The 23,921-nt window shown below is 37.3% G+C and overlaps 2 protein-coding genes across 4 annotated transcripts in view; one reads left to right on the plus strand and one right to left on the minus strand.

Moving 5' to 3' along the window:
• Positions 1–23,921, plus strand: part of DNM3 (dynamin 3) — a 556,271-nt gene that overhangs the window by 147,460 nt on the left and 384,890 nt on the right. For all 3 annotated transcript variants that reach the window (XM_064370678.1, XM_012444437.2, XM_021668047.2), the window contains exons 3-4: positions 13,227–13,376; positions 14,507–14,710. In XM_064370678.1, coding sequence (XP_064226748.1) covers positions 13,227–13,376; positions 14,507–14,710 — 354 coding nt within the window. The remainder of the gene's footprint in view (positions 1–13,226; positions 13,377–14,506; positions 14,711–23,921) is intronic.
• LOC105711641 (mitochondrial import inner membrane translocase subunit TIM14-like) lies at positions 22,411–22,840 on the minus strand. Its single transcript, XM_064370814.1, has one exon. It carries the CDS (start codon positions 22,838–22,840, stop codon positions 22,490–22,492), a length of 351 nt encoding a protein of 116 aa, XP_064226884.1. The 3' UTR covers positions 22,411–22,489.

Here is a 23,921-nt window from a genome sequence, read left to right on the forward strand (position 1 = left end):
TTAGATAATTTATATACTAATGGACCTGTTTCATTAATTTTTTTTCATACTAGGGACAACATTTGGTTCTTCCTCCTCCTCCTCCTCCCCCTTTGTTATTGTCGTTGTTGTTGTTGTTGTTCTTCTTCTTCTTTTTTTTTTTTTGAGTAGGGGTCTTGGTCTGTCACTCAGGCTGGAATTCAGTGGTGAAATCATGGCTCACTGCACCCTTGAACTTCTGGACTAAAGCAATCCTCCTGTCTCAGTTTGCCGAGTAGCTAAAACTACACATGTGTGCCATCATGCCTAGCTAATGAAAAAAAAGAATTTTTTTGTTTGTTTGTTTAAGATGGAGTCTTGCTATGTTGCCCATGCTGGTCTCAAACTCCTGGCCTCAAGTGATCCTCATGTCTTGGCCTCCCAGAGTGCTAGGATTATAGGCATGAGCTATTGCACCTGGCCATTGTTTTCCTTTTTAAAAAACTTTTCAAGAAATGATTGGGTTGCCTAAGTCATAGAATTATTTCTTCCATTTCTAAGCAAAGGCATCTTGTCAGATGGAGTGGTTTTGCATTTCAGTTGTATATAACCAACTGTCATATCATGTCCAAGAATTTACATGATATTTACAAGATAAAATCTTTATTTGTTTAGGCCTTTTAATGTAAAAATATGTACCCTTATTACCAAGTTATACGGTACTGACTAGGCAGATGGTACTTGGCACATAATTGATAATAAATATTTTTGTATTTATTATCAACACTTAAGTGACTTCTTTATTATGAAAGAGTTTAGAAGAGATATGACTCCCAGTTAAAAGAATCTGTGATTTTGTTAAAGTTTAATACATTTATCAGAGCCAGCATCATGGGAACATACTTGTGCTTTTGGCAAAACATGTTGTGGGTATATATGTGTAAGCTTGGGCCAGAAGAGGAAAGTTTTTCTGAATGATGTTACAAACATTGCTGTAGATAAAGATTCAAAAGATAGGTTGTTCTGTAGAAAAGGACAAGCTGATTCTAAAATTGATATGGAAATAAAAAGAACCCAGAAGCCAAAACAACTTTGAAAAATAACACTAAGTTTGGAGAATTAACATTATCTGATCTCAAGACTTATTATACAGGTGCCATGGTTTGTGCCTGTATTCCTAGCTAGTAGAGAGACTGCTTGAGCCCAGGAGTTCAGGCTGTAGAGTGCTATAGTTGTGCCTGTGAATAACCATTGCCCTTCAGCCTAGGCAACTTAGCAAGATTCTAGCTCTTAATATAAGGGCTTATAAAGTTATAATGATCAATAATATGGCACTGGCATAAAGAGATAAATATATCAATGGAACAGGATAGATATAATAAAATGGATCTACATATATGTAGACAATAGATTTTAGACAAAGGTACAAAGGCAATTCAGTGGAGAAATGGTATCCTTTTCAACAAGGTTACTGGAAAAAAAATAGATATTTACATGCAAAAAACAAACTTTGATATCTTCCACAATATACAGAGGCTGCTAACAACTTCCAGGAATTTGTCATGAAGACTGTATTAGTCTGTTCTCATGCTGCTAGTAAAGACATACCTAGCCGGGCGTGGTAGCTCACGCCTGTAATCCCAGCACTTTGGGAGGCCAAGGTGGGTGGATCATGAGGTCAAGAGATCGAGACCATCCTGGTCAACATGGTGAAACCCCGTCTCTACTAAAAATACAAAAAAAAAAATTAGCTGGGCATGGTGGCGCGTGCCTGTAATCCCAGCTACTCAGGAGGCTGAGGCAGGAGAATTGCCTGAACCCAGGAGGCGGAGGTTGCGGTGAGCCGAGATTGCGCCATTGCACTCCAGCCTGGGTAACAAGAGCGAAACTCCGTCTCAAAAAAAAAAAAAAAAAAAAAAAAAAAGACATACCTGAGACTGGGTAATTTTTAAAGGAAAGAGGTTTAATTGACTCACAGTTCCACATGGCTGAGGAGGCCTTACACTCATGGTGGAAGATGAATGTGGAGCAAAGGCACATCTCACATGGTAGGAGGCAAGAAAACATGTGCATGGGAACTCCCTTTTATAAAACCATAAGATCTTGTGAGACTTATCCACTATCAAGAGAACAGAATGGGAAAGAACCCCCCTGACCCCGTGCCCCCATGATTCAATTACCCCCCAACCGGATCCCTCCCACGACCTTGGGAATTATGGGAGCTATTCAATAATTCAAGATGAGATTTGGGTGGGAACACGGCCAAACCATATCATTGATATTTAAGCTTATGGAAAACAAACTAAAGATCTCCTTAAAATATTTAGATGAAATAATGTTGGTGGCAACTTGTGTGTAAAATTGCATACTCATAGAAAAAGTTTTTTGTGGTTGAGTTTTTGAGATATTATAATGTATCCAGCAATGCATATTGTAGCTCTGATATTTTCATTAAAAATTTTTTAGTTACATATTTATATACTTACAGTTCTGATACAACTACTCCTTAAATCTCATTTATAAATTTTATTCCTTGTGGCCAAGATTCTGTGAGGAAACAGTATTTTCATTTTATAAATCTTAGACTTCCTATTGTATTTTTTGTATTGAAATATAATTATTTGAATTTTCATGACAAAGTCTCATTTTGCTTTTAATTACTCTATAGATTTTTATTTTGTAAATCATCTTATTTTTTATTATTAAAATGAGGACTGACATTTGCTGTCTCAGAATTAGTACATTCAATTATTCTTAAATAACAATGGAATAACTACTTATTCAGAAACTCTTTTTGATATTGTCAGTTTCTAAACCTAGCTGATTATCAAGAGGAAGCAAAAAAGAGCCTTGAGTAGCCAAATTGATATTACAAAGTCTTTGATGTAAATCTCATGCATTGCAGGGTCCCAGCCTTATTCTGGCCTTTGCAGCCTTATTTTAGACTCAGACCATACTTACTAAGTTATTGGATTTCTCAAGAGTAAAATATAAAACCACAGTGAGAATGGGAGTATGGGTTAAAGACAGATGTATTGCCAACAGCAAGAAGTGACAACTATAAACCTGATAGCAAGAGAAGAGACACAAGGATGGTGGTGGGGGGAAGCACAAAGTAGCACATAAAACATTTTTTAAGTAAACAAAGTAATCTATAGCAAAAATCATTGAAATAAGAAGTGTTTAAATTTTCTATCCAGTTGGAATTGGAAAGAAATTGAACATGTATTATACAGTTTCCTATATCTTTAAAATTAATTTATCTTGCCCTTCCAACAGCTTTTGACATTGTCAATGACTCTTTCTTGAAATTTACTCTGTCCCTTTGGCTTATATGCCAAATATTCCTGGTTTTCCTTCTGTGTCTTTGTTCACTCTTTCAGGCTCCCTTGCCAATGTGTTATCTTCTCTCTGGCCTTTAAGGTTCCATCTGCCCAAGACTTCCTTTTGGTTGTCATTTCATATTCTCCCTTTGACAATCTCTTCCACACTGTGGCTTCAATTACAACCTGAACATTACAACTCTCACATGTATAGCTCCTGGGCTAAACTCCAAACTCATATTTTTAGCTGACTGCTTGAAACTCTACTTGGATATTTCAAATGTATTTCAAGCTCAGCATGTCAAAAGCCATATTTATAATCATTTTTTTTCTCCTTATCCACAAACCTCAAGCCTCCTTTAAGGTTTATTTGTTGATTCCTTCAGTCATCTACTAATTCATTTATTTATTCATCAATTCTACAAATATACAACTGCTTTAGGCACTGGGGATACAGCAGGGGTAAGACAGATAATGCTCCTGTTCTCATGGTGCTTATATTTTAGTGGATGAAGACAGACAATAAAAAACAAATATGAAAAGCTTCAGACGGTGGTCATGTGCACTGAAGAAATTGGACAATGTAATAGGATATGACTAAGAGATGCTACCTCACTTTGTCTGGTCAGGGAAACCTCCCTAAAGAGAGAATATTTTGGATGAGTAAATGACAGGAAAAAGCCACATATGCAGAGATCAAAAGGATGAACTTTCCAGAAGAGGAGCAGCTTATAGATAGGCCCTGGTGCTCCTGAGCTGCAGAAAGGAGGCCATTACAGGCAGAGAGACTGAACAGGAAAGGTGGAGGTAGTGATAGAGATGGCATCAGAGGCAGATGGGTGGCAGACTGTCTTGGACTGTAGAGTAGGGCAGGGTGAGGAATCTGGATTTTTCTAAATGTACTGGAAAACCAATAAAAGGCTTTAAACAGGTGATAAGCATGACGTAATGTATGTTTTAAGGAGATATTTCTGGCTACTGGGTGGAGAATGTATTCAATGGAGCAAGAGTGGAGTCAGAAAGACCAGTTAGGCTACTTTTATGGTAGTACAGGTTAAGAGGTACAATGGGCTTAGAAGTACCATGATCACAGTGGAGGCAGTAAGATGGTGTTTGGAAGAGAGCTGAGGAAAAGAAGCTTTGAGCAGGTGAATTTTGAGGTATCTATTAGACATCCAAGTGGAAATGTCAATTAAGCATTAGAATTAGGTATAGACAAATCTGGAATTGAAGGGAGAAGTAAAAATGGAGATATGAATTTAGAGGATAGATGTAAAAAATTTTAAGTCGATGAGATGAGATCACTTAAAAAGAGGATAGAGATGAAAAAGGATAAGAAGGTCTAGAAACAAGTCTGGCATACTCTGATATTTAGAAGTGTAGTAGAGAAGGGAAGGAACAGTGAGCAAAGAACATGGAGAAAGAGCAGTCAGTGAAGATGGAGAACAATCAGAAAAGATGGAATAATGGGAATCAGTGGAAGAGTGTTTCAGGGAAGAGGAGGAAAATTGTGTCAGATGCTGCCAAGATATAGAATAATGATACAGTTTGCAATTTTTGGCCAAGTGCTCTACATGCTTCTTACCTGTTCTGGATTTGGAATATAGTTTTTTTAAATAAAAATTTTTTGTGAGTACATAGTAGGTATATATACCCTAAAGAAAATCAGTATATTAAAGAGGTATCTGCACTTCCCTGTTTGCTGTAGCACTGTTCACAATAGCTAAGATTGGAATACAGTTTATCTCTTGATTGTGCTTTACATGGAATTAAACTGTAAGTATAAAATAGAGTTGATTTTTTTGTAATACTCTTCGAGCTCATTTGGGAAATATATAGAACTAAGTTGAGCTATGTAGGTATCAACAGCTGCTAGATTCTGATGGTTAAGTTGGATACCTGTGGTAGAATATTCTATAAAAGTCCCCCATCTCTGGGGATTTCTGTAAGACAGTCTTGTCCACCAGCACCAATCCAGTTACCTGGGGCCCCTTAACCCTCACCTCTTGGCTCAGCCTCATCTAGGCTTTAGAATCAGAAGAAAACTGTAAAGGCTATTATTTAGCAGTAAATTTCAAGGTGACATTGATATTAATATCTCTTGACCCTGTGTACTGTTCAGCTGGTTTTATCTTTGTATCTCGATGAAACAGCTCTGCCTTCCCTTCCATGATTGAATCCACATCTTGGTTTTCTGCCTGGTTTGCATTTGGAGTTTTGTTTTAATTTCCTACTTTGCCTTGAGAGTACCAGAGCCCTAATCTTAAACCCTGGTCTCTGTGTCTGATCTGATACTGGCTTGGCACCAGCTTTTTGTCTTTTATGAAATCTTGGCGCCACCAACTTACTCCCATCTCACCCTATTGTTCTTAACCCTCCAACTCAGACTTCTACATTTTACACACTGCAGGACTCCCTGAGGTTAATTGTTTGCTTCTTTAGATTTCCTTTTTTGTTGTTATTTTGATTGCTAGACTTTGACTTTCCCTTTTACCTTAGTGATACAGTTGAGTTCTGTTTCATATCTGGGTCTTATATAATTAATATAGAACTAAACCAAAATTCTAGGATCTTGCCTTCAATTTGGAATGACTTGATGGAATCATTTAGAAATTACTATTTTTGATTAACACATAATAATTGTATATATTTATAGAGTACAGTATGATATTTCAGTACATATATACCATGTGTAATGCTCAAATTAGGGTAGTTAGCATATTCATCACCTCGGACACTTAGCATTTCTTAGTGTTGGCAACATTCAAAATCCTCTCATCTAGCTATTTGAAAATATACAATATATGATTGTTAACTGTAGTTACTCTTCAGTGTTACAGAACCCTGGAAGTCACTACCCCTATCTAGCTGTGCTTTTGTATCTGCTCCCCAGTCTCTCCCTATCTCCTTTGTGCCCACCCTTATCAGTCTCTAGTAACCACTGTTCTACTCTCTAGTTCTTTGAGATCAACATGTTTTGGCTTCCACATGTGAGCAAGAACATGAAGTATTTATTGGAAGCATTGTTATATCCAAAGTAGACTGCTTTAAAGAAGGAAGAAATCTACAGATGTTCTTTTTTTTCTTTTTTTTTTTTTTATAAGACCTAGTCTCACTCTGTCACCCAGGATGGAGTGAAGTGGCGCAATCTCAGCTCATTGCATCCTCCACCTCCCAGGTTGAAGTGATTCTCCTGCCTCAGCCCCCTGAATAGCTGGGATTACGGAACCCACCACCATGCCTGGCTAATTTTTGTATTTTTAGTAGAGACAGCGTTTCACCATGTTGGCCAGGCTGGTCTTGAACTCCTAACCTCAGGTAATCGACCTGCCTTGGCCTCCCAAAGTGCTGGGATTACAGGCGTGAGCTACTACGCCCAGCCTACAGATGTTTTTTACTCTAAATATAATAGGCATTAGGGAAACACAGGAGAGTTAAATGTAGCTCTGCCTTTGAGGAAATATGTTTTTAAATATAGTCATACATAGATGCTCTATACAGCCAGTGAATTCAGCTTGTTGCATTGAAAACAGTTCCTTATGTAAGTGACCCATGCACTCTGTTTTCATTGGAGCCCTGTGCTCACAAAACATTGCTATTAAAACATTTCAGAAATAAGAAAACTCCAGTTAAAATTTTGAGGAACTTTGACTCTTAGAATAAAGATGGACAAGAGGTTATAATCTAGTGCGCTATAGTTATTCCTTTCTACTTAACCTTGATTAATTAAAACATATACATATTTTCCCCATGGAGGGGGCATATTGGAAATATTTAAATGCTTACAGTCATGCTGTGCTTTTCACAGATGATTGGAAAGTTGCCCAGGCATAAACCACCTCATCCTTCCCCCAAACAATTTGTCAGTTGTTTAGCCTAGCATAATTTGTTTTTTATGACCAGTAAAAATGACAGTGCTAAAATGTTTTAAAAGGAAATAAAAATAAAATAGATTTATAGTTCCGATTTTTTAATTTTCACCTTTTTTTCCCCCCTAATCATTCTTTGATATAGAAATCTATCTTAACCTTTGCTTCAGTTGTACACTATTTTTAACATTGTAAAAACAGGGAAAATAACCAAAACTAGGAGTTTTATTTTGTGAAATTCAAAACAGAGAAGTTTGTGAAAATGAAACATGAATTTCAGTAAGATAGGTTATACTGCCACAAAATAGAATTTCATGGGTGCATTATCAGGGTTTCAATGCTTATGTACACATAATCTTCATCCTTTGTATGAGTTTGTGGCTAGGAGATTTAATACACTGACTATTCACATTGATGCTGGACTGAAGCCTCAAATTGTTTGAGAAAAAGGCCATTTTATGTGACCAACTATGAAGCATTTAGAATGAAAGGAATACTGATAATATGTCAAGAGAGCTCATGCCACTGGAAATTGTACCGTTCTGTGAGAAAGAATATATCTCAAAACTGTAAGATGAGACTGTGTAACCTTCAGGCATGTTAGTTTGCCATAGTATAAAAGTCACAGAAGACACACATTTACCAGCTCTTAGAAGGTCTAGCTATTGATCAGCTAGTACAACTTGTTCTATAGAGTTTGACTTAGATGCTAGAATTTCATTCACCCCCAAACTACAATTATCATCGTAGAGATAAGGGAACATGGAACTATGAGTCTCTGGAGCTCGGTAGAGGATGGATTACAGGTAGCTCTTTCCTGACAAGCCAGATCAGCTGGTTTTGCTGAATTTTCCATCCTGTAGGTTGAATTCTTTTCCAGGATGCTCTTTGGTTCCCATAGAATAAAGTATTTTGTGGTTCCTGCCCTATCAGTTTTCCAGATGTGCTGGGCCGGTCTGAACCCAGTGATGGACATAGTTTAGACCCAAGTTGTCATCCCTGCTGTGATTGCTCTGAGGTCATTCATTTAGGATCACTTTGTGCGTGTGTGTGTGTAATGTATTTTGTACTTATTCAGTACTATAATAGTATATAAACTGTACTTATACTGTTTAACCAGTGAGATGGTTAAATGGTTAACCAGTAAACCACATAGTTAACCAGTAAAGATGTGAAATGACTTCAGATAAATATGATCAATCTCCACAGTCCCCTGATGAATTTTACATGCTCTCGCCATCATCAGTTCTACTTATTCATCTCATCCATGCTCATTGTTCTGCCTCCTTCCTGTTCCTATGGATGCCCTGGCCTGTTTCTTTCTTTCTTTCTGGCTTCCTTTCCCCACATTCCCTCAGACATTACTTCAGCATTTGTTCCTTCTCACTTCCCTTATCTTGGGTGTTACCATTTCAGCCTATAAGCATGCTATTAGTTTGCCATCTTTACAGAATTCTCTCTTAACTTCACATCCCTCTATAGCTGCCTTCTCCCTTCTTTTCCTCTTCTTTACAACAAAACTCCTTTAAAAAACTGTTGGCTAGGCACAGTGGTTCACTCCTATAATCCAAGCAGTTTGAGAGGCTGTTGTGGGAACATCACTTGAGGCCAAGAGGTCAAGACCAGCCTGGACAACATAGTGAGACCTCATCTCTACAAGAAATAAATAAAAATTAGCCAGGTGTTGTGGCACACTGCCTGTAGTCCCAGCTACTCAGGAGGCTAAACTAGGAGGATCACTTGAGCCCAGGAGTTTGAGGCTGCAATGAGTCATGATGACACCAGTCCACTCCAGCCTGGGTGACAGAGTGAGACCTTGTCTTGAAAAAGAATAATAATTATCTATAATTATCAATAATTGGCCTCTACTTGGTTTCTTCTCTTTCTCTCTTAAACCTCCTCCTGAAGGATCCTCACGTTGCCAAATTGTAAGATCCATAGTCCTCATCTTACTGGACATGTTGATAGGGTTTGACAGAGTAGGTCTCCTTTTTTCTTGGCTTTGTTTCCCCCTTACTGTTTTCTCCTACCTTCTGAGTCTCCATCTCCTGACCTGTAAACTTTGAAAAACTCAGGGCTTGATACTCTGACCTCTTCCCTTTCTAACTCTTGCTTAATGATCTCATCACTTGTCTGACTTGAATGACTCCCCAATATATATCTCTCACTTGGACTTCTCTGTGAACAAAAGATGCATATATCTAGCCCTGAAGACATTTTTGTACAAATGAGAAAACCTGCCCTATCCTCAAGCATGTGACTGCCATCTTCTGGAAATTTTCAGAGTAAAGAGACACCTATCCAAAGACTGAATGTGAATGGTGTGTCCTTTAGCTGTGTGGTCCTCAACCTTAGCAGCAATGCTTTTTCTCAACTTGGATGGGTATGTAATAAGCATCACAAGCTTAATAGGTCCCAACCCACATCCCATCCCATCCCGTCCCATCCCGTCCCGTCCCGTCCCGTCCCATCCCGTCCTATCCTCTTCCCTTCAGTCTTTTCTATTTCAAACTCTTTCTGAGGGGTGAGGTCAAACTTTTTGAAGTATATTTGATGCTTCTCTTTTTCTTGTACCCCAGCTTAAAACCATCAGCAAATTCTGTTGGTTTTTCCTTCAAAATACATTAGAATTTAACGACTCATCGCCACACCACTGTTGCCACCCTGGCCCAAACCTCAGCATCTCTCCCCTGGATGATTCCAATACCTAGCTTCCTTTCTTGTTCCTCATTGTCTGTCCTCAACACAGCAGCCACAGTTGTTTCAAACCTAGGTTACAGCATGTTTCTACACTACCTCAAATCCTTCAGAGGGTCTACCATCTCACTCAGAGTAAAAATCAAAGTCCTTAAAATGGTCCACCGGCCCTCCACATCCAGGCCTGTCCACAGCACTGACCTTGTTTCCCACCTCCTTCCCCTCCACACCACCTGGTGCTCCAGCTACACGGACCTGGCTCTCTCTCAACATGCGGAGCACACATCTGCTTTAGGCACTCTGCCCAGATGCCCTTCCATACAGCACTGCATGCTGCCTTCCTTTCTTGAGTCATTGCTCCAAGGTCACTTTACCCTGTCATGGACGGCCTCCTCATCTATACCAGGTAACCAAGCAACCCCCTTCCCAAAGCATTTACTATCCCCCTGCTATTTTATTTTCTCCATAGCACTTAGCATCTGATACACACACAGTTTACTCTTTTACCTGATTAAAATTTAAGCTTTGTGAGCCTAGAGACTTATTTTCCCTCCTTTACTATATCCCAGTTTTTAAAACAGTTCTTGGCAAGTAGAATGATCTAAGTGAATATTAATCAAATAAATAAATGAATACAGGTATCGTTGAATCTGTCTGGAGACACTATCCTCAACAAGACACTGCAAATTGACCAAGGGGTTGACAAAACAAAAAAAAACACAAAGGTTTGAGATGGTCCTGCACAATTATAATCTCTTGATTCCAAGATAAAAGTATTTTCAAGAGTTCAGCAACTCATTTGAATCTAATTTGAAAATCGCATTGATTTTATACCCTTCCGAAGGGCATGTTTCCTATAGAGAAAGCAAGTAGGTGCCATCTAGTGGCAACAAAGGAGGTCTGCATTTGTGTTAACTGGAATGTATTGATTAGGAAAAATTGAAAATGTAGCTCCTGATCCAGAAGCTTATTATCTATGATAGAACAGTAGTGATAGCCATAAGCCCTCAAGGGTACATTTTCCACAGAATATATGGCACTGAAAAAAATGCAGTTCCATTTCTTCTCAATTATTTCTGACTCATTTTTTCTTATTAATTTTTGCTTGTTTTCTGGGATCTGACTTCTTTTTTTCTTTTGTTTGTCTTATTGTTTTATCCTCTACTTATCTATATATGCTTATGTTCATATGGTACTGGCCTAGGCATTGAATAGGTAATAAAGGCTCTATCTTCTGGGAATTTATATTCTAATAAAGACAGTGCCTATGAGGGTAAATATAGAAGAACATGCCTGATCTGGATGCCCTGATCTCTTCGGGTCAGATTTCTGCAGACTGTTGAATCTTTACTGTTGGGTACACTTCCACCATTAGAGGAATAAGCTTTCAGCAGACTTAGCTTGCTGTGTTTCAGAAAGTGACACATATCATTATAGAGAAAAACTAAGAAAGAGAAATACTCATGTCCATGTATGTTGTCAGGAAAGAGAAATTAAGTCTGTTTCTGTCATTCTAACATCCGAAAAACTAGGTCATTTCATTTCTTTGGTAAATTGAAGTAGAAACTTTTTGGTCCACTTTGGAAGTCTCTGACCTTTCTAGTCCAGAGTGGCTGGGGTTGCAATTGGGAAATCTTTGCCACTAGAGGACCTAGACAAGCAAGGTAAGGGTGTTAGACCCAGAAAAGAGACGAACTGGGTGCTGACACTCACATTAATGCACACCGCCTTTTCACAGCCAAGTAGATCCAGAGGACAAAAGTTGGACCCGTGGAATGTGACAACAAAATAGGTTTAATACCAAACATAAACAAACATTTTCCAATCAGAGCTTTTCCCAAAGAGATCAAAGTTTTACTCACCCATTAGTAGATGGGTCCAAGCAGACACTGGATCACCACCTGCCATATTTGTTGAACCTATGAAGATTCTCTGATTCTCTGGAAGGCCTCTTTTTCTCCCTGCCCATGTCAAAATCCTCCCTACTGTTCAATACAGGCCATACCCCACTTCCTTTTTTGGGTACCACAGCTTAAAATCATCTTTCCTATCTCTACCTTTCCTGTCATTTTAAGGGCAGGTCAGCACTTACGTCATGCTACCTGCATTAACATTTTTTGTCAGTGGTCTAATTTTTAGCTTTTTAAGTTAGTGCTAACCTGCTTGAAGACATGGACCACATCTGACAGCTCTCTTGCTATTGGCCTTGCCGTTTCATCTCCAACAGTGAATATTAAATGTTTATGATGGGGATTAGTAGTAAGGCTACCAATAATTGCCTCATCTGACTTTTTGGTTTTTTTAGTTTTTTAGTTTTTTTGTTTTTATTTTTGAGGGCCCTCTGGTGGCAGATTTCCCAGTTGGACTGGAAAGGTCACAGGCTCCCATCTCACTCTCTCGCCCAGGTTGGAGTGCAGTGGCATGATCACGGCCCACTGCAGCCTCAACCTCCCAGGCTCTAATCTGGCTTTTGGGTCCAAGATGCTTACACATAGTCTAAGTTTACTGGTATAATCTTCACTAAGATTTTAGATAAACTAAAATCTTTGTTAAGATTTGTTTCTTTGTTATATTTATACTTACTTAAAAAATCTAATAGTACTATACTAGCTTTCCTTTTAAATTTTTCATATACCTGATTTCTCTGGAAGTAGGTATAGAAATTGATAATACAACAGTTGGCAGGATGTTACTGAAATTAAAAAAAACAGTTTTGCTATTTATGTAGTTATTTTAGTGTTTTTCCCTCTACTGAGGGATTTTTCTTTTCTTTTGGTATTTTAGATTGCAGGTAAATATTTTCTTTGATATAATACTCTATAACTTTTTTCCTTGAGAAATTGTCTTTATACAAGTTGATGTGGTATTTTCAATGTATGTTTTTAAGCTAAAGTATTCCATATATTATTTATTTTTAACAAATTAATAAAATGTCCCCCCCCCCAATTTATTTTGCCTTCTGAAGACATGTTTATGTAACTTGGCATTCCATCATGATAAAATGGTGATACTGAAAAGGGAAATGCTAACAGGACTCAGAGGTATCCCAGATCTAATGTCTTTAACAATCAGGTGCTATTGTTTTCTTTATCATTTGGACAGCCAAAATTTTCTTTAAATTATTTAATAGGCTAGATGGTTTAGGGACTGGTCGTAATATTTAACTGCTTTTCTGAAAATTAGCAAATTTAGTATCTATAGCATTTGTACTGTTTAATATTTCTAAACTATTAATGTGATTCTTAGTAACTACTGTGTTCTGCCATTATGAGGGATGAAGAGAAAATATTGGATACTTTGACTTATAATTAAAGAAACATTTTTTATAATTATAACAAAAATGTGTAAATTTAAGTTGTGTTTTTTTTTTTTTTTGTAGAATACGCTGAGTTTCTACATTGCAAAGGAAAGAAATTTACAGATTTTGATGAAGTTCGCCATGAGATTGAAGCAGAAACAGATCGTGTGACTGGAATGAATAAAGGCATTTCATCCATACCCATTAATTTACGAGTCTATTCCCCACATGGTAAGTAAAAAAATAAAATTCCAAATTCTTCCCCTCAAACGTTTTTACTACATTAATTAACACACATCATTTGTACAGAAGATACAAATAGTACTGGGTTTCTAGGGTATCCTTTGGATACCACCATTAATGTATGGTTCAAAGAGCTCTTAGAACATTTATGGAGAGGCAGGAGGAGATGACTTTAATAAAAACAGCATTGAGTTGGTCATTACAACTTTTTTCTTTATTTTTATTATAAGCTTTTAGAATTTGAGAAGGGTATGTATGAAAACTTCCATTCTTCAATCTTTGCTGAAATCTTAGAGGTACATGTTACTGTGGTTGCATCTTCCCCTATTGAATTTCTTTTAGCCATGTATAGTCCTATTTATTTTCTTCCTGAGAAATCGGCTATGATTTTTTTCCCTCAGACTATTGGTAGAAACTTATACATTAGATAACCAATCCATAATGTGTGATGGGAAATAGCCTGTATGCTGACTAAATTTTTAGTGGGCAAATTTTCATTTCATATTCTCTACTTAGTTCTATTGCTTTTAAAACAGAATATAAATGACATAAGCTCAATTATGACTTTCCAAGGGTACTTGGTGCCAACATTGTTTATACAGAGAGGTTGGGATGGAGTCATGTTTCACTGACTCTGTTTGTATAGGTTTCAGTAAACCCAGGGCACGTTGAATTGCTAACAGCATTCTACTGGGCTAAGTGGTTAACTTTCTATTAAAAAAATGTTAGTTTTTAAGGAAAGGGCAAATCTTACCCTGAGAGTTTTTATACCACTTGAAGGCAATGTACAAGACTGGCACGTAGCATATGCATTTATCATTTGGTGTTTTAATTATAACCACCTCATTAAAGATATGACAGCTTTCTGAGCAAACTGTTAGGCATGCAAATCAGTGCCTTTTGAATTATGTTGAAGTGATCATTTGGCATAGCACAATCATTTAAAAATAGAGAAAACTAGCAAAACCATTTTCATTTTATGCTTTTTATTCTACACACTTGGCTTGGAGTTGTTCAGATACACAATGTAGAAAGCTGAGCTAAGTGACAAATGATTCTGTATTGTTATCTTTTAGCATTGAAGGTGTATGTAAGACTCTTTTATCCTTCCCACACAGTGTTAAATCTAACCCTTATTGATCTACCTGGAATAACTAAAGTGCCTGTGGGAGATCAGCCACCAGATATCGAGTATCAGATCAGAGAAATGATTATGCAGTTCATCACCAGGGAGAACTGTCTGATTTTAGCTGTTACTCCAGCCAACACTGATCTTGCAAACTCAGATGCACTGAAGCTAGCTAAAGAAGTTGATCCTCAAGGTGAGTGTGTGACTACTAAGATAAGAGAGAATTAGTTAGGAGTTTTGGTATCTTTAAAGGTAACACAGATTCTCAAGATTTGATTTCATTGTAAATAAAATTAGCCATTATTAATGTTGTCAAATCTTTTGTACTTTAAATACAAAATTCAGTATTTAATATTAAAAAATAAATAATTTTGTAAAGATTTACTAAAATAATAAAATTTATATGTCAAAATCTATATAAATCTAAAAATAATGAGAACTAAGAAAATAAGACATTTCTAAGCCTCATGGCCTATGTATTTTAAAAAGTTGATAAAATAAACTTCTGGTACAGTAGAATTCAGATAATCTACTAATTATTATGAGTTGCCTGCATATACTCCCAATGAAAAATCTTTCTGTGTTTTTTACTTTGTCTTGTTTCTTTAAAATAGGAAGCTCTATTAATGCATATAAGATATTATTTAGCTTATTATTTCGAGAAAAATATACATAAAAGCAGGGATTTATTTGCTATTGGCATCTTAAAATCCAGAAAAATTCCTTTCTTATGCTGATGTTTTAACTTTTTCTTTCTCTTAGTTGAATAATGACAGTTTATCTTCAGAGACCTCAGTGCTGGCCTCGGTGTGTGTCTGTTTAAAGTGATTGTGGAAGGGCATTCAGTGATGTGTCCTTTCAATATGGAGATGCATGTCTTTAATTCTAGGAATTTTTCTTTTTTTGATAATTAATTGCCCCAATTTTCTTTGTTCTTTTTATCTGTAATTCTTATTATTAGCATTTAGAACTCCTGAATGAATCCTTTATTAGAATCTTTCTCTTCTGTAATGTATTTTCTTTGTCTTTCTGTTCTACTTTTTGCAAAATTTACTCAACTTTATCTTCTGCTCTTCTAATTCATTTTAAAAGTTCCAAAAGCATTTACTTACATAGTGAATGTTATTTTTATTTTTTAAAATAGCATCCTGTTCTTGTTTTCCCAAGTACAATATTTTCTCCAAGGATTTTAGTGAGAGCTTTTTGAAAGTTTTCTTTTGTAATCTACATTGTCTGAGTCCATTGTTTTCTGATTGTTTTTGTCTCTGTCTTTGATGTTAGAGGCCTTTTTCAAATGTTTTTTGATCTTTTGCTGCTTGTTCGTGCATGAGAGTGGAGCATCAAAAAGTCGATTTATGTACATGAGAGGTATTCTTTGACCAGTGGCTTTTCCCATGGAGTAACTGGGCTGAGGGTTGGCCATTTTGTTAGGAGACTTCTTCAACTGTTAGATTCTATGAGTATTTTCTCCTGAGCTGGTTTGGTATAAGCCTGATGTCTAGTGTTCTTGGAGCCAAGAGTTGGTGGGGCAGGGGATGGAGTGGGAGGAGGGTGGTTTTCACTATTCAGTGAGTACTTTTAATTAATTCCTCTGCTTTCATAATGGCATTCCTGAAAGTCTTCTGGAGTCCAGAGTCCCTCTGGTTCAACCTCTTTTGAAGTATGTCTTCGTACTCTGCTGAAGTTGAGGAAGGGTAGCTATATGGGTGTGTCCTCTAGGAGCCTTCAGCCAATTCTTTTATTTTCAGCTCCTCCTATACCCTAGTGTTGGTTCTCCAGTTCTTGGGCCTTTCCAGAATTCTGCAGTGGTAATTGATTTTTTTCTTCTAGGTTGCCTCCGCCGTCCCTGAAACTGGGGTTTGTAACAAAGCGGGTAGAGGCTCCAAATGGGTAGTGAGGACTATCACCAGGACTCCCTTTCCAGCATCAATGGCTTGGAAGAGTCAGATTACAAACTGGGACTGGAATCTAATTATAAAAATGGTGCTGAACCATTCCTGTCCTATAGCCTTCTTGTCCCATAGGAGATTGAGCCATGGTTGTCTGATTGGGACAGAGATAGTCCTACTGTTGGACACCAGCCCAACCCTGTACGTGAGTGCCCCATGTCCCGGTGGTGACGAGGGAGTGAGAAAATAAATAAGACAGAGACAAGAGTAGAAGTTCACAGCATGGGTCCAGGGGTCCAATGTACTCTTACGTGGGGTGATCCACGTTGGCATTGAGCTCTGGGCTCCAAGCGCTTTTATTGGGTGCGTTATCTTGTTAATCTTGCAGGCTGTGGGGAGGGGGGTTGAGAAGGAAGATGGCCTGGGGAAGAGCATGTGTCTGCATCATTCAATAGCAAATGTGGTTCATCTAAGAAATGCTAACTAAGGACACTGAGTTTTTACCACCCATTGTCTATCCACTTGCAAAAAGGCACAGTGGATAAGGCACCATAAGGTCCGACCACACACAATGCATCAAGGGGCTTTTATCTCCTGAGGATTGTGGACACAGAGCAATCAGAATTATTCCATATTCTGAGAACATAGGCAGAGCCTGTGGCATTCCAGTTGTCTCTACCTGGCAAGGCTTACCAGCCCTGCAAGCTCCCATCTGCAAAGAGCCTCCTGAGTCTTGTGAGCAGAAGTTGCATTCCTTTCCAGAGTTCTTGCATAAGCTCTCTTTAGAAGACCCTCACCCTGCGTGAGGACACAGACCCTATGTTGGGAAGAGATGTGGGACCAAAGCAGCTTTCCTGCCCTTCAACCACACCACAGTGTTCCATGGTTTAAAGGACTCTCAGATGATCTTTACTCTAAGTCTCCTGTTACTGCTTGATCTCTACTTTTATTTTACTACACCATAGTTTGGAGTTTTCTTTATTCAATATTTGATCTGTGGCACAAATCTCAGTGTATAAAAAGCAAAGCAAGCTTGTAATCACTTAACTGTAAGTAACACAGGTCTGCCCCTGGCCATCTTTTCCTACACCTACCATCAGTGAATTTTAGTGAGTTCAGCACAGTCACAATCCTGAAAAGTCCACATATAGTCCATGTAGAAAAAACAAACTCACGTTCTCATAATGAAGCAGGAGTGGCCGCAAGAAACAGACCTCTTGAACACCGAACTGGGAAGGAAGAGGTGTTTATTATTATTACTACGGCCGGGAGCCATGCGACAATTTGTCTAAACCACCAAGCTCACCTAACAAAGAGAAGCTCTGCCTTTATATAGGCTTACACTCTAGATATTACATATGAAAGAATCTTAGTTCACAGCCTTAGAAATTACAAGTGAAAGGGTCTTGGGTTTACAGTTTTAGAAATCACATATGAAAGGATCTTGGGTTTACAGCTTTAGAAAGCACAGATGAAAGAGTCTTGGTCAATGGAGGAGTGGGGTGGGGGTTTGATCTTGTTTAAGTAAAAACAATGTCTTCTGGAGAGATTCCCCCACATCATGCCTGCTATTTATAGGAAGGTGATTTAGGAGGCGCCAGTCAGCCAGGCTTTTCTTCTATTGAAATGCAGTGTGGAAGTCAAGGGGGAGGTGATCCTAGATGCCTGGGTCTCCTTCTTCAATATTACACTCTCAGACATGCTTCTGACTCCAGATGTGTGATGATTTCTGCCCACTGCAAACAAGCAATCAGTTCTTTTCTGCAGCAGACATCAGCTAGGTATCCTCCGATTAAATTCAATTGTGATACTGTTTACCTAGAAATAGCATCAGATCACACTGGTTGAGAGCTCAGCCCCACAAGACCATTCCCACTGCTAATGCCAGTCACAAGGTCCAGGTTGTTTTCCCTGTGCTCTGACTGACTGGCTGTAAATTAGGGTTTCCACAACCTTCTTCTTGTGTTCTATTAATTTGCTAGAGGGGCTCAAAGAACTCAGAGAAACAGTGTTTTGTTATAAAGAATATTACAAGGGATACAGATGAAGAGATGCATAGGGCAATGTATGAGAAGTGCTGTGGAGCTTCCATGTTCTTTCTGGACACACCACCCTCTACTGCATGTCCAGCTATCTAGAAGCTCTCCAAACCCAGTCCTTTTTGGACTTTTATGGAAGTTTCATTATGTAGACATGACTGATTAAATCATTAGCTATTGGTGATCAACTTAAACTTCAGCCTCTCATCCCTCCCAGGAGGTCATACCTGTTCTTTCACATACTGAAGCTATCCAGGAGCTGCCAGCCACTCATCAATCCATTAGCCTATAAAAAGATACTTATCACTGAAGATTCCAAGGACTTTAGGAGTTGTATGCTAGGGAATAGGGATAAAGATTAAAAATGCATATCACAATATGACAATCCAGATGAAGCTTCATGGAGGAGTGCAAATGATATCATTCAGTCCCTGATTTCTCTTTCATTCTACCTTGGTTCAGCCTCCTTGAAATTGTTTCTTTTTTAAGATAAACTCTTTTCATAGGTGACAAGATGGCTATAGATGTCCTGCTTCACATCCTCAAATCTAGTAGAAATAAAGTCATTGGAGAATGTTTTATTTTTGTGTACTATGAATTTTATAAGAAATATAAACTAAAAAATTTGGCCAACTAACGAATCCTGTAAAGTGATTTCTTAAAATTGGTTTAACATATTCATGCTATATTTTACCCCTGTTGTACACATTGGGAATATTAATGGGCAGTAACTACATCTCATTCCTCAGGCTTTTCAAAAGAAGATTCAGTTGTGACCTAAAATAATAACTCATGTGATTGCAAATCATTAGGTGAGAGCAATGAATGTTTGTGGAGGGAGTCATCAGTTTGCCAGAAAGGAATCCATCTCCACAATGTCATTGCCAGTATATACGATGTGTTGTTATAGCATAAGGAAAATACAGCATTGACTGTCAGTCAGGTGTATGTCTTTTTATGCCACTAATCTACTCCAAAAAGTTAAATGAGATTAAAAAAAGAAAACTATCATAGGCTTGGCTTATTTACAAGCTCATTTTTATTAGATGATACTTAGAAATGGTCATTTAAATGCTCATTAACTTACCTAAAATAATCTCCTTTTTTTGTGGATCATTAGAACTGCTGCTCCACCATTTACAAACCCTCCTTAACCTCCCCCCTACTTTTTTTTTTGAGACAGATTCTCACTCTGTCGCCCAGGCTGGAGTGCAGTGGTGTGATCTCGGCTCACTGCAACCTTCACCTCCTGGGTTCAAGATATTCTCCTGCCTCAGCCTCCTGAGTAGCTGGGATTACAGGTGCATGCCACTATGCCTGGCTAATTTTTGTATTTTTAGTAGAGACCAGGTTTCACCATGTTGGTCAGGCTAGTCTTGAACTCCTGACCTCATGATTGCCCTCCTCAGCCTCCCAAAGTGCTGGGATTATAGGCATGAACCACCATGCCCGGTCCGTCCCTAATTTTTATATCCTATATATGGTGGTCCGGAGAGGAGACTTTTGAAAGTTTTGGTAGAATACTTTGGCAGAAACAAAGAAAACATTCAATACCATGTTATGCTATCATCTTGTCTGCTAATTCCTGAATATAATTCCTAAGAAGGACAGACAAATCTGCTGCCCAAGGGCTCTTATTAAGTAGGATTCTCTTTTTGTTACTAAAAGTTGCTTGCTTATCTCAAAGTATATTTGTTTTTACATTCCAGTTTTAATTTTCAAACTTGAAAACCCTGAAAAATACCTGAATAGTTTACATGGTGATATATCCTGAGACTTTAGCTGGTACTAAAGAATCAGAGTCTCTGAATGAAGAGTGTGAATCCTTGCCCAAACAAATAAGACTTAGAGCACATTGTATATTTTTATTTGGTGGTAAAAATAAAATAAAATAGAGGAAGAAAGTTGCTGTACACTCAAACCAGGACCTAGTACAACTCTAGCCTAAAATACGTCATATAGGGATATGGTGTATTGGGGTGGACAAAGGGTTGCTTTTGTATGCCCTCTTGTGTCCACCTAGTCATTCTGTGAATAAGTATCTGATTCAAAGGTCTACTTTTCCTCATCTTTAAAATTTTTGTACTTTTTTAAAAAAGCAGTGGCATCAACTTTGATTATTTAGGAGTGTTTTGCTTAATTCCACATATTCATGAATTTCCCAAATTTCTTTCTGTTATTGATTTCTGATTTCATTAAATCAGAAAACATACCTTGTATCATTTCAGTTTTAAAAAACTTATTGAGACTAGTTTTATGGCCTAATATATGGTCTATTCTGGAGAATATTCTATGTGAATTTGAGAAAGATGTGTATTCTGTTGTTGGTGGCTAGAATGTTCTGAAGATGTTTGTTAGGTCTAATTGGTTTATAGTGTTGTTCAGATCTTCAGTTTCCTTGTTGATCTTCTGTCTGGTTATTCTACCTATTACAAAAATGGTGTATCAAAGTCTCCAACTATTATTGATGAATTTTCTATTTCTCCCTTTAATTGTGTCAGTTTTTGATTGATTTATTTGGGGCTCCGTGTTTAGGTACACTTATGTTCATTGAAATTGTTATTTCTTATTCATGGATTGCCTTTTTAAAAATCATTATGAAATGTTCTTTATCTCTAGTGACAATTTTTGTCTTAAAGCATATTTTGTCTGATATTAGTATAGCCACTCCAGCTCTCATTGGTTATTGTTTGCCTGATATACCTTTTTCCATTCTTTACTTTTAACTTATTTTTTAAAAAGAAAGGTACACTTAGAAGATGGCCAAGTGAGCGGCTTGAGAGGTCAAGTGCCTCAATTTATTTGTATCTTTGAATATAAAATGTGTCTTTTGTTATAGTAGGATTATGTGTTTGATTTTTTAAATTATTGTGTCAATATCTACCTTTTGATTGGACTGTTCGATTCATTTTTTTTTGTTTTGTGTATGTCCTATATCTTTTTGTTTCTCTATTTCTTGGTTACTATCTCCTTTTGTGTTAAATATTTATTTTCTAGTATATAATTTTAATTCCTTTGTCATTTATTTTATTTTATTTTTTGTCATTTTCTTAGTGGTTGCCATAGGATTACAATTAACATCTTAATTTATAAAAATCTAGTTTGGATTAATGCCAACTAATTTCAATAATACACAACGTTTTGCTCCTATATAGCTCCAGTCTCCCCTTTCCTATGTGCTATTATTGTCATAGAAATTACAACTTTATACATTACATGCCTATCAACACAGAAATATAATTACTGCTTTATATGATTTTCTTTTAAATCAGATATGAGAAAACAGAATTACAAACAAAAATACGTTTATATTGTCTATTACATGTAACTATGTAGTTAACTTTCCTGGTGCTTTTCAGTTTTTTTGCAGGTATTTGAGTTACTGTCCAGTGTCCTTTTAATTCTGACTGAAAGGCTCTCATTAGTATTTCTTGTAGGCCATGTCTGCCAGTAAGGGATTCTCTTGGTTTTTGTTTATCTTGGAATGTCTTAATTTTTCCTTAAATTTTGAAGGAGAATTTTTACCTAAAGTTTTTTCCTTTCCTCAATTTGACTGTGTCATCCCACTACCATTTGACCTCCATGGTCAAAATTCAGCTGTTAATCTCATTGAGGATCCCTTGAACATGATTTTTTTCTCTCTCGCTGCTTTCAAGATTCTCTGTTTTTTTGTCGTTTGGCAGTTTGATTATGATATCTGTAGCTACAGATCTTGCTGAGTTTATCCTACTTGGAGTTTGTTGACCTTCTTGGATGTGTAGATTAATGCTTTTTAAATCAAATTTGAGAACTTTTCAGCCATTATTTCTTCAACTATTCTTTCTTCCTCTTTCCTTCCTCCTCTCTTTCTGAGAATCATATTATATATATGTTGGTATGATGTTCCCACAGATGTCTGAGACTTTGTTCATGTTTCTTCACTCTTTCCTTTGTCTTTTTTTTTCTTTCATTTTTTAAAACTGTAACTCTGAGGCATTTTATTATAAAAAGTTAATATTCATATACATAAAGTAATATGTACTTAAAATTCATGATACATTTACTTCATTTTTTAGCTTGACCTTCTAGTAGATCTTTAGCTTCATTGATTCTGGCTGCTATATAAGGAGATCCTCCTTTGTCAGGATGATTTAAAAGCATAATTCGTCGATGAGCATCTCTTATTTTCCCTTTATTGGCAGTAGGGCTTACACCTAGTATTAATGCTGCTTCCCGTTTTGTCATTTTGGGTTCAAACCCACCTCTGTAATAGCCACCACTGAAGGCAGATTTTGGTAGACTTTGAAAAACTTGTTTTACTTGAGGCTTCATATGCTTCATGGCTTGCAAAACATAACAGCCTGCAAATCCTGCAGCTGCAGTGGTCAGTCCAACTGCTACCATTGTACTGGCCATGGCTGCTGTGGCTGGGTTCCCTTGCTTCTACCGGGAGCCCGGCTCATCCCAGCGTAGAGATCGCGGCCGACACCCGCACGCCTGGAGCAGAGAGCGACTCACCTGCGACCGCGCGCACTCACCGCCCAGCACGGGCGCCCTACGCTCCTTTGTTCCTCCCAGTCTAAGGAAAAGAAAGACATCTCAATTGATCTGTCCTCAAGTTTGCTGATTCTTTCTGCCTATTCAGATCTGCTATTAAATCTCTGTAGTGAATTTTTTATTTCAGTTATTTTATCTCTAGATTTTCTATTTGGTTCCTTTTTAAAAAAATAATTCTTATCTCCTTACTAATATTCTATATTTGGTGAAACATTATTCTCATATGTTCTTTTTGTTCTTTAGATTTTTTTTTTTTTTAGCTTTTAAAACATATTTAAAATCGATGATTTAAAGTCTTAATTACTCTCTCTAGTAATTTCAGTTTCTGGGCTTTTTCAGGGACCATTTCTACTGACTGCATATTTTCTTTTGTACTTTCTTTGCATATCTTAACATTTTTTATTGAAAATGAGATATTTAAATAATGTGATGTGGTAGCACTAGAAGTCAGATTTCTCTCTTCCCCACTAGTTTCTTTTTTTTTTTTTCTGTTTATTGTTGTTGCTGCAGGTGCTATTTATTTGGTTACTAATTTTCATGAACCAATTCTGGAAGTTTATGTTCTTTGTTGTGTTTGGCCACTTTCTTTACTCAGTTTTTTCTTTTAGTGGCCAGTTAATTACTGGACAGAGATTGTCTTCAATCCAGAGCCAGTAAATCTCTAAACATTCACCGAAGCTCTCAATGTGCATTTTGGGGCATGGTTTCAATGCTCAGGCAGGCAGTTTACCACTCTGCCTTAATCCTAATTTCCTGCTTGTGCAGAGCCCCAAGGTGAGCCAGAGGTGAGAATTTAGGATCTTCTGAGGTCTTTGCTATGCTTGCACAAAATGCCAAATATGCATGTGACTTTCTAGATACTGGATTGTACATAATACAAAATTTTCAGTGGCCTTTGTGGCCATCTCATTCCCACGCTTTTCCTTTTAAGCTTTTTGGT

Source organism: Aotus nancymaae, unplaced genomic scaffold (assembly GCF_030222135.1).
Source record: "Aotus nancymaae isolate 86718 unplaced genomic scaffold, 86718_ANA_hifiasm-v0.15.2.pri h1tg000108l, whole genome shotgun sequence".
Lineage (NCBI taxonomy): Eukaryota > Metazoa > Chordata > Mammalia > Primates > Aotidae > Aotus > Aotus nancymaae.

Coding starts and splice junctions, on each gene's coding strand:
- LOC105711641 (XM_064370814.1), bottom strand. CDS start 22,840: ATGGCCAGTACAATGGTAGCAGTTGGACTGACCACTGCAGCTGCAGGA.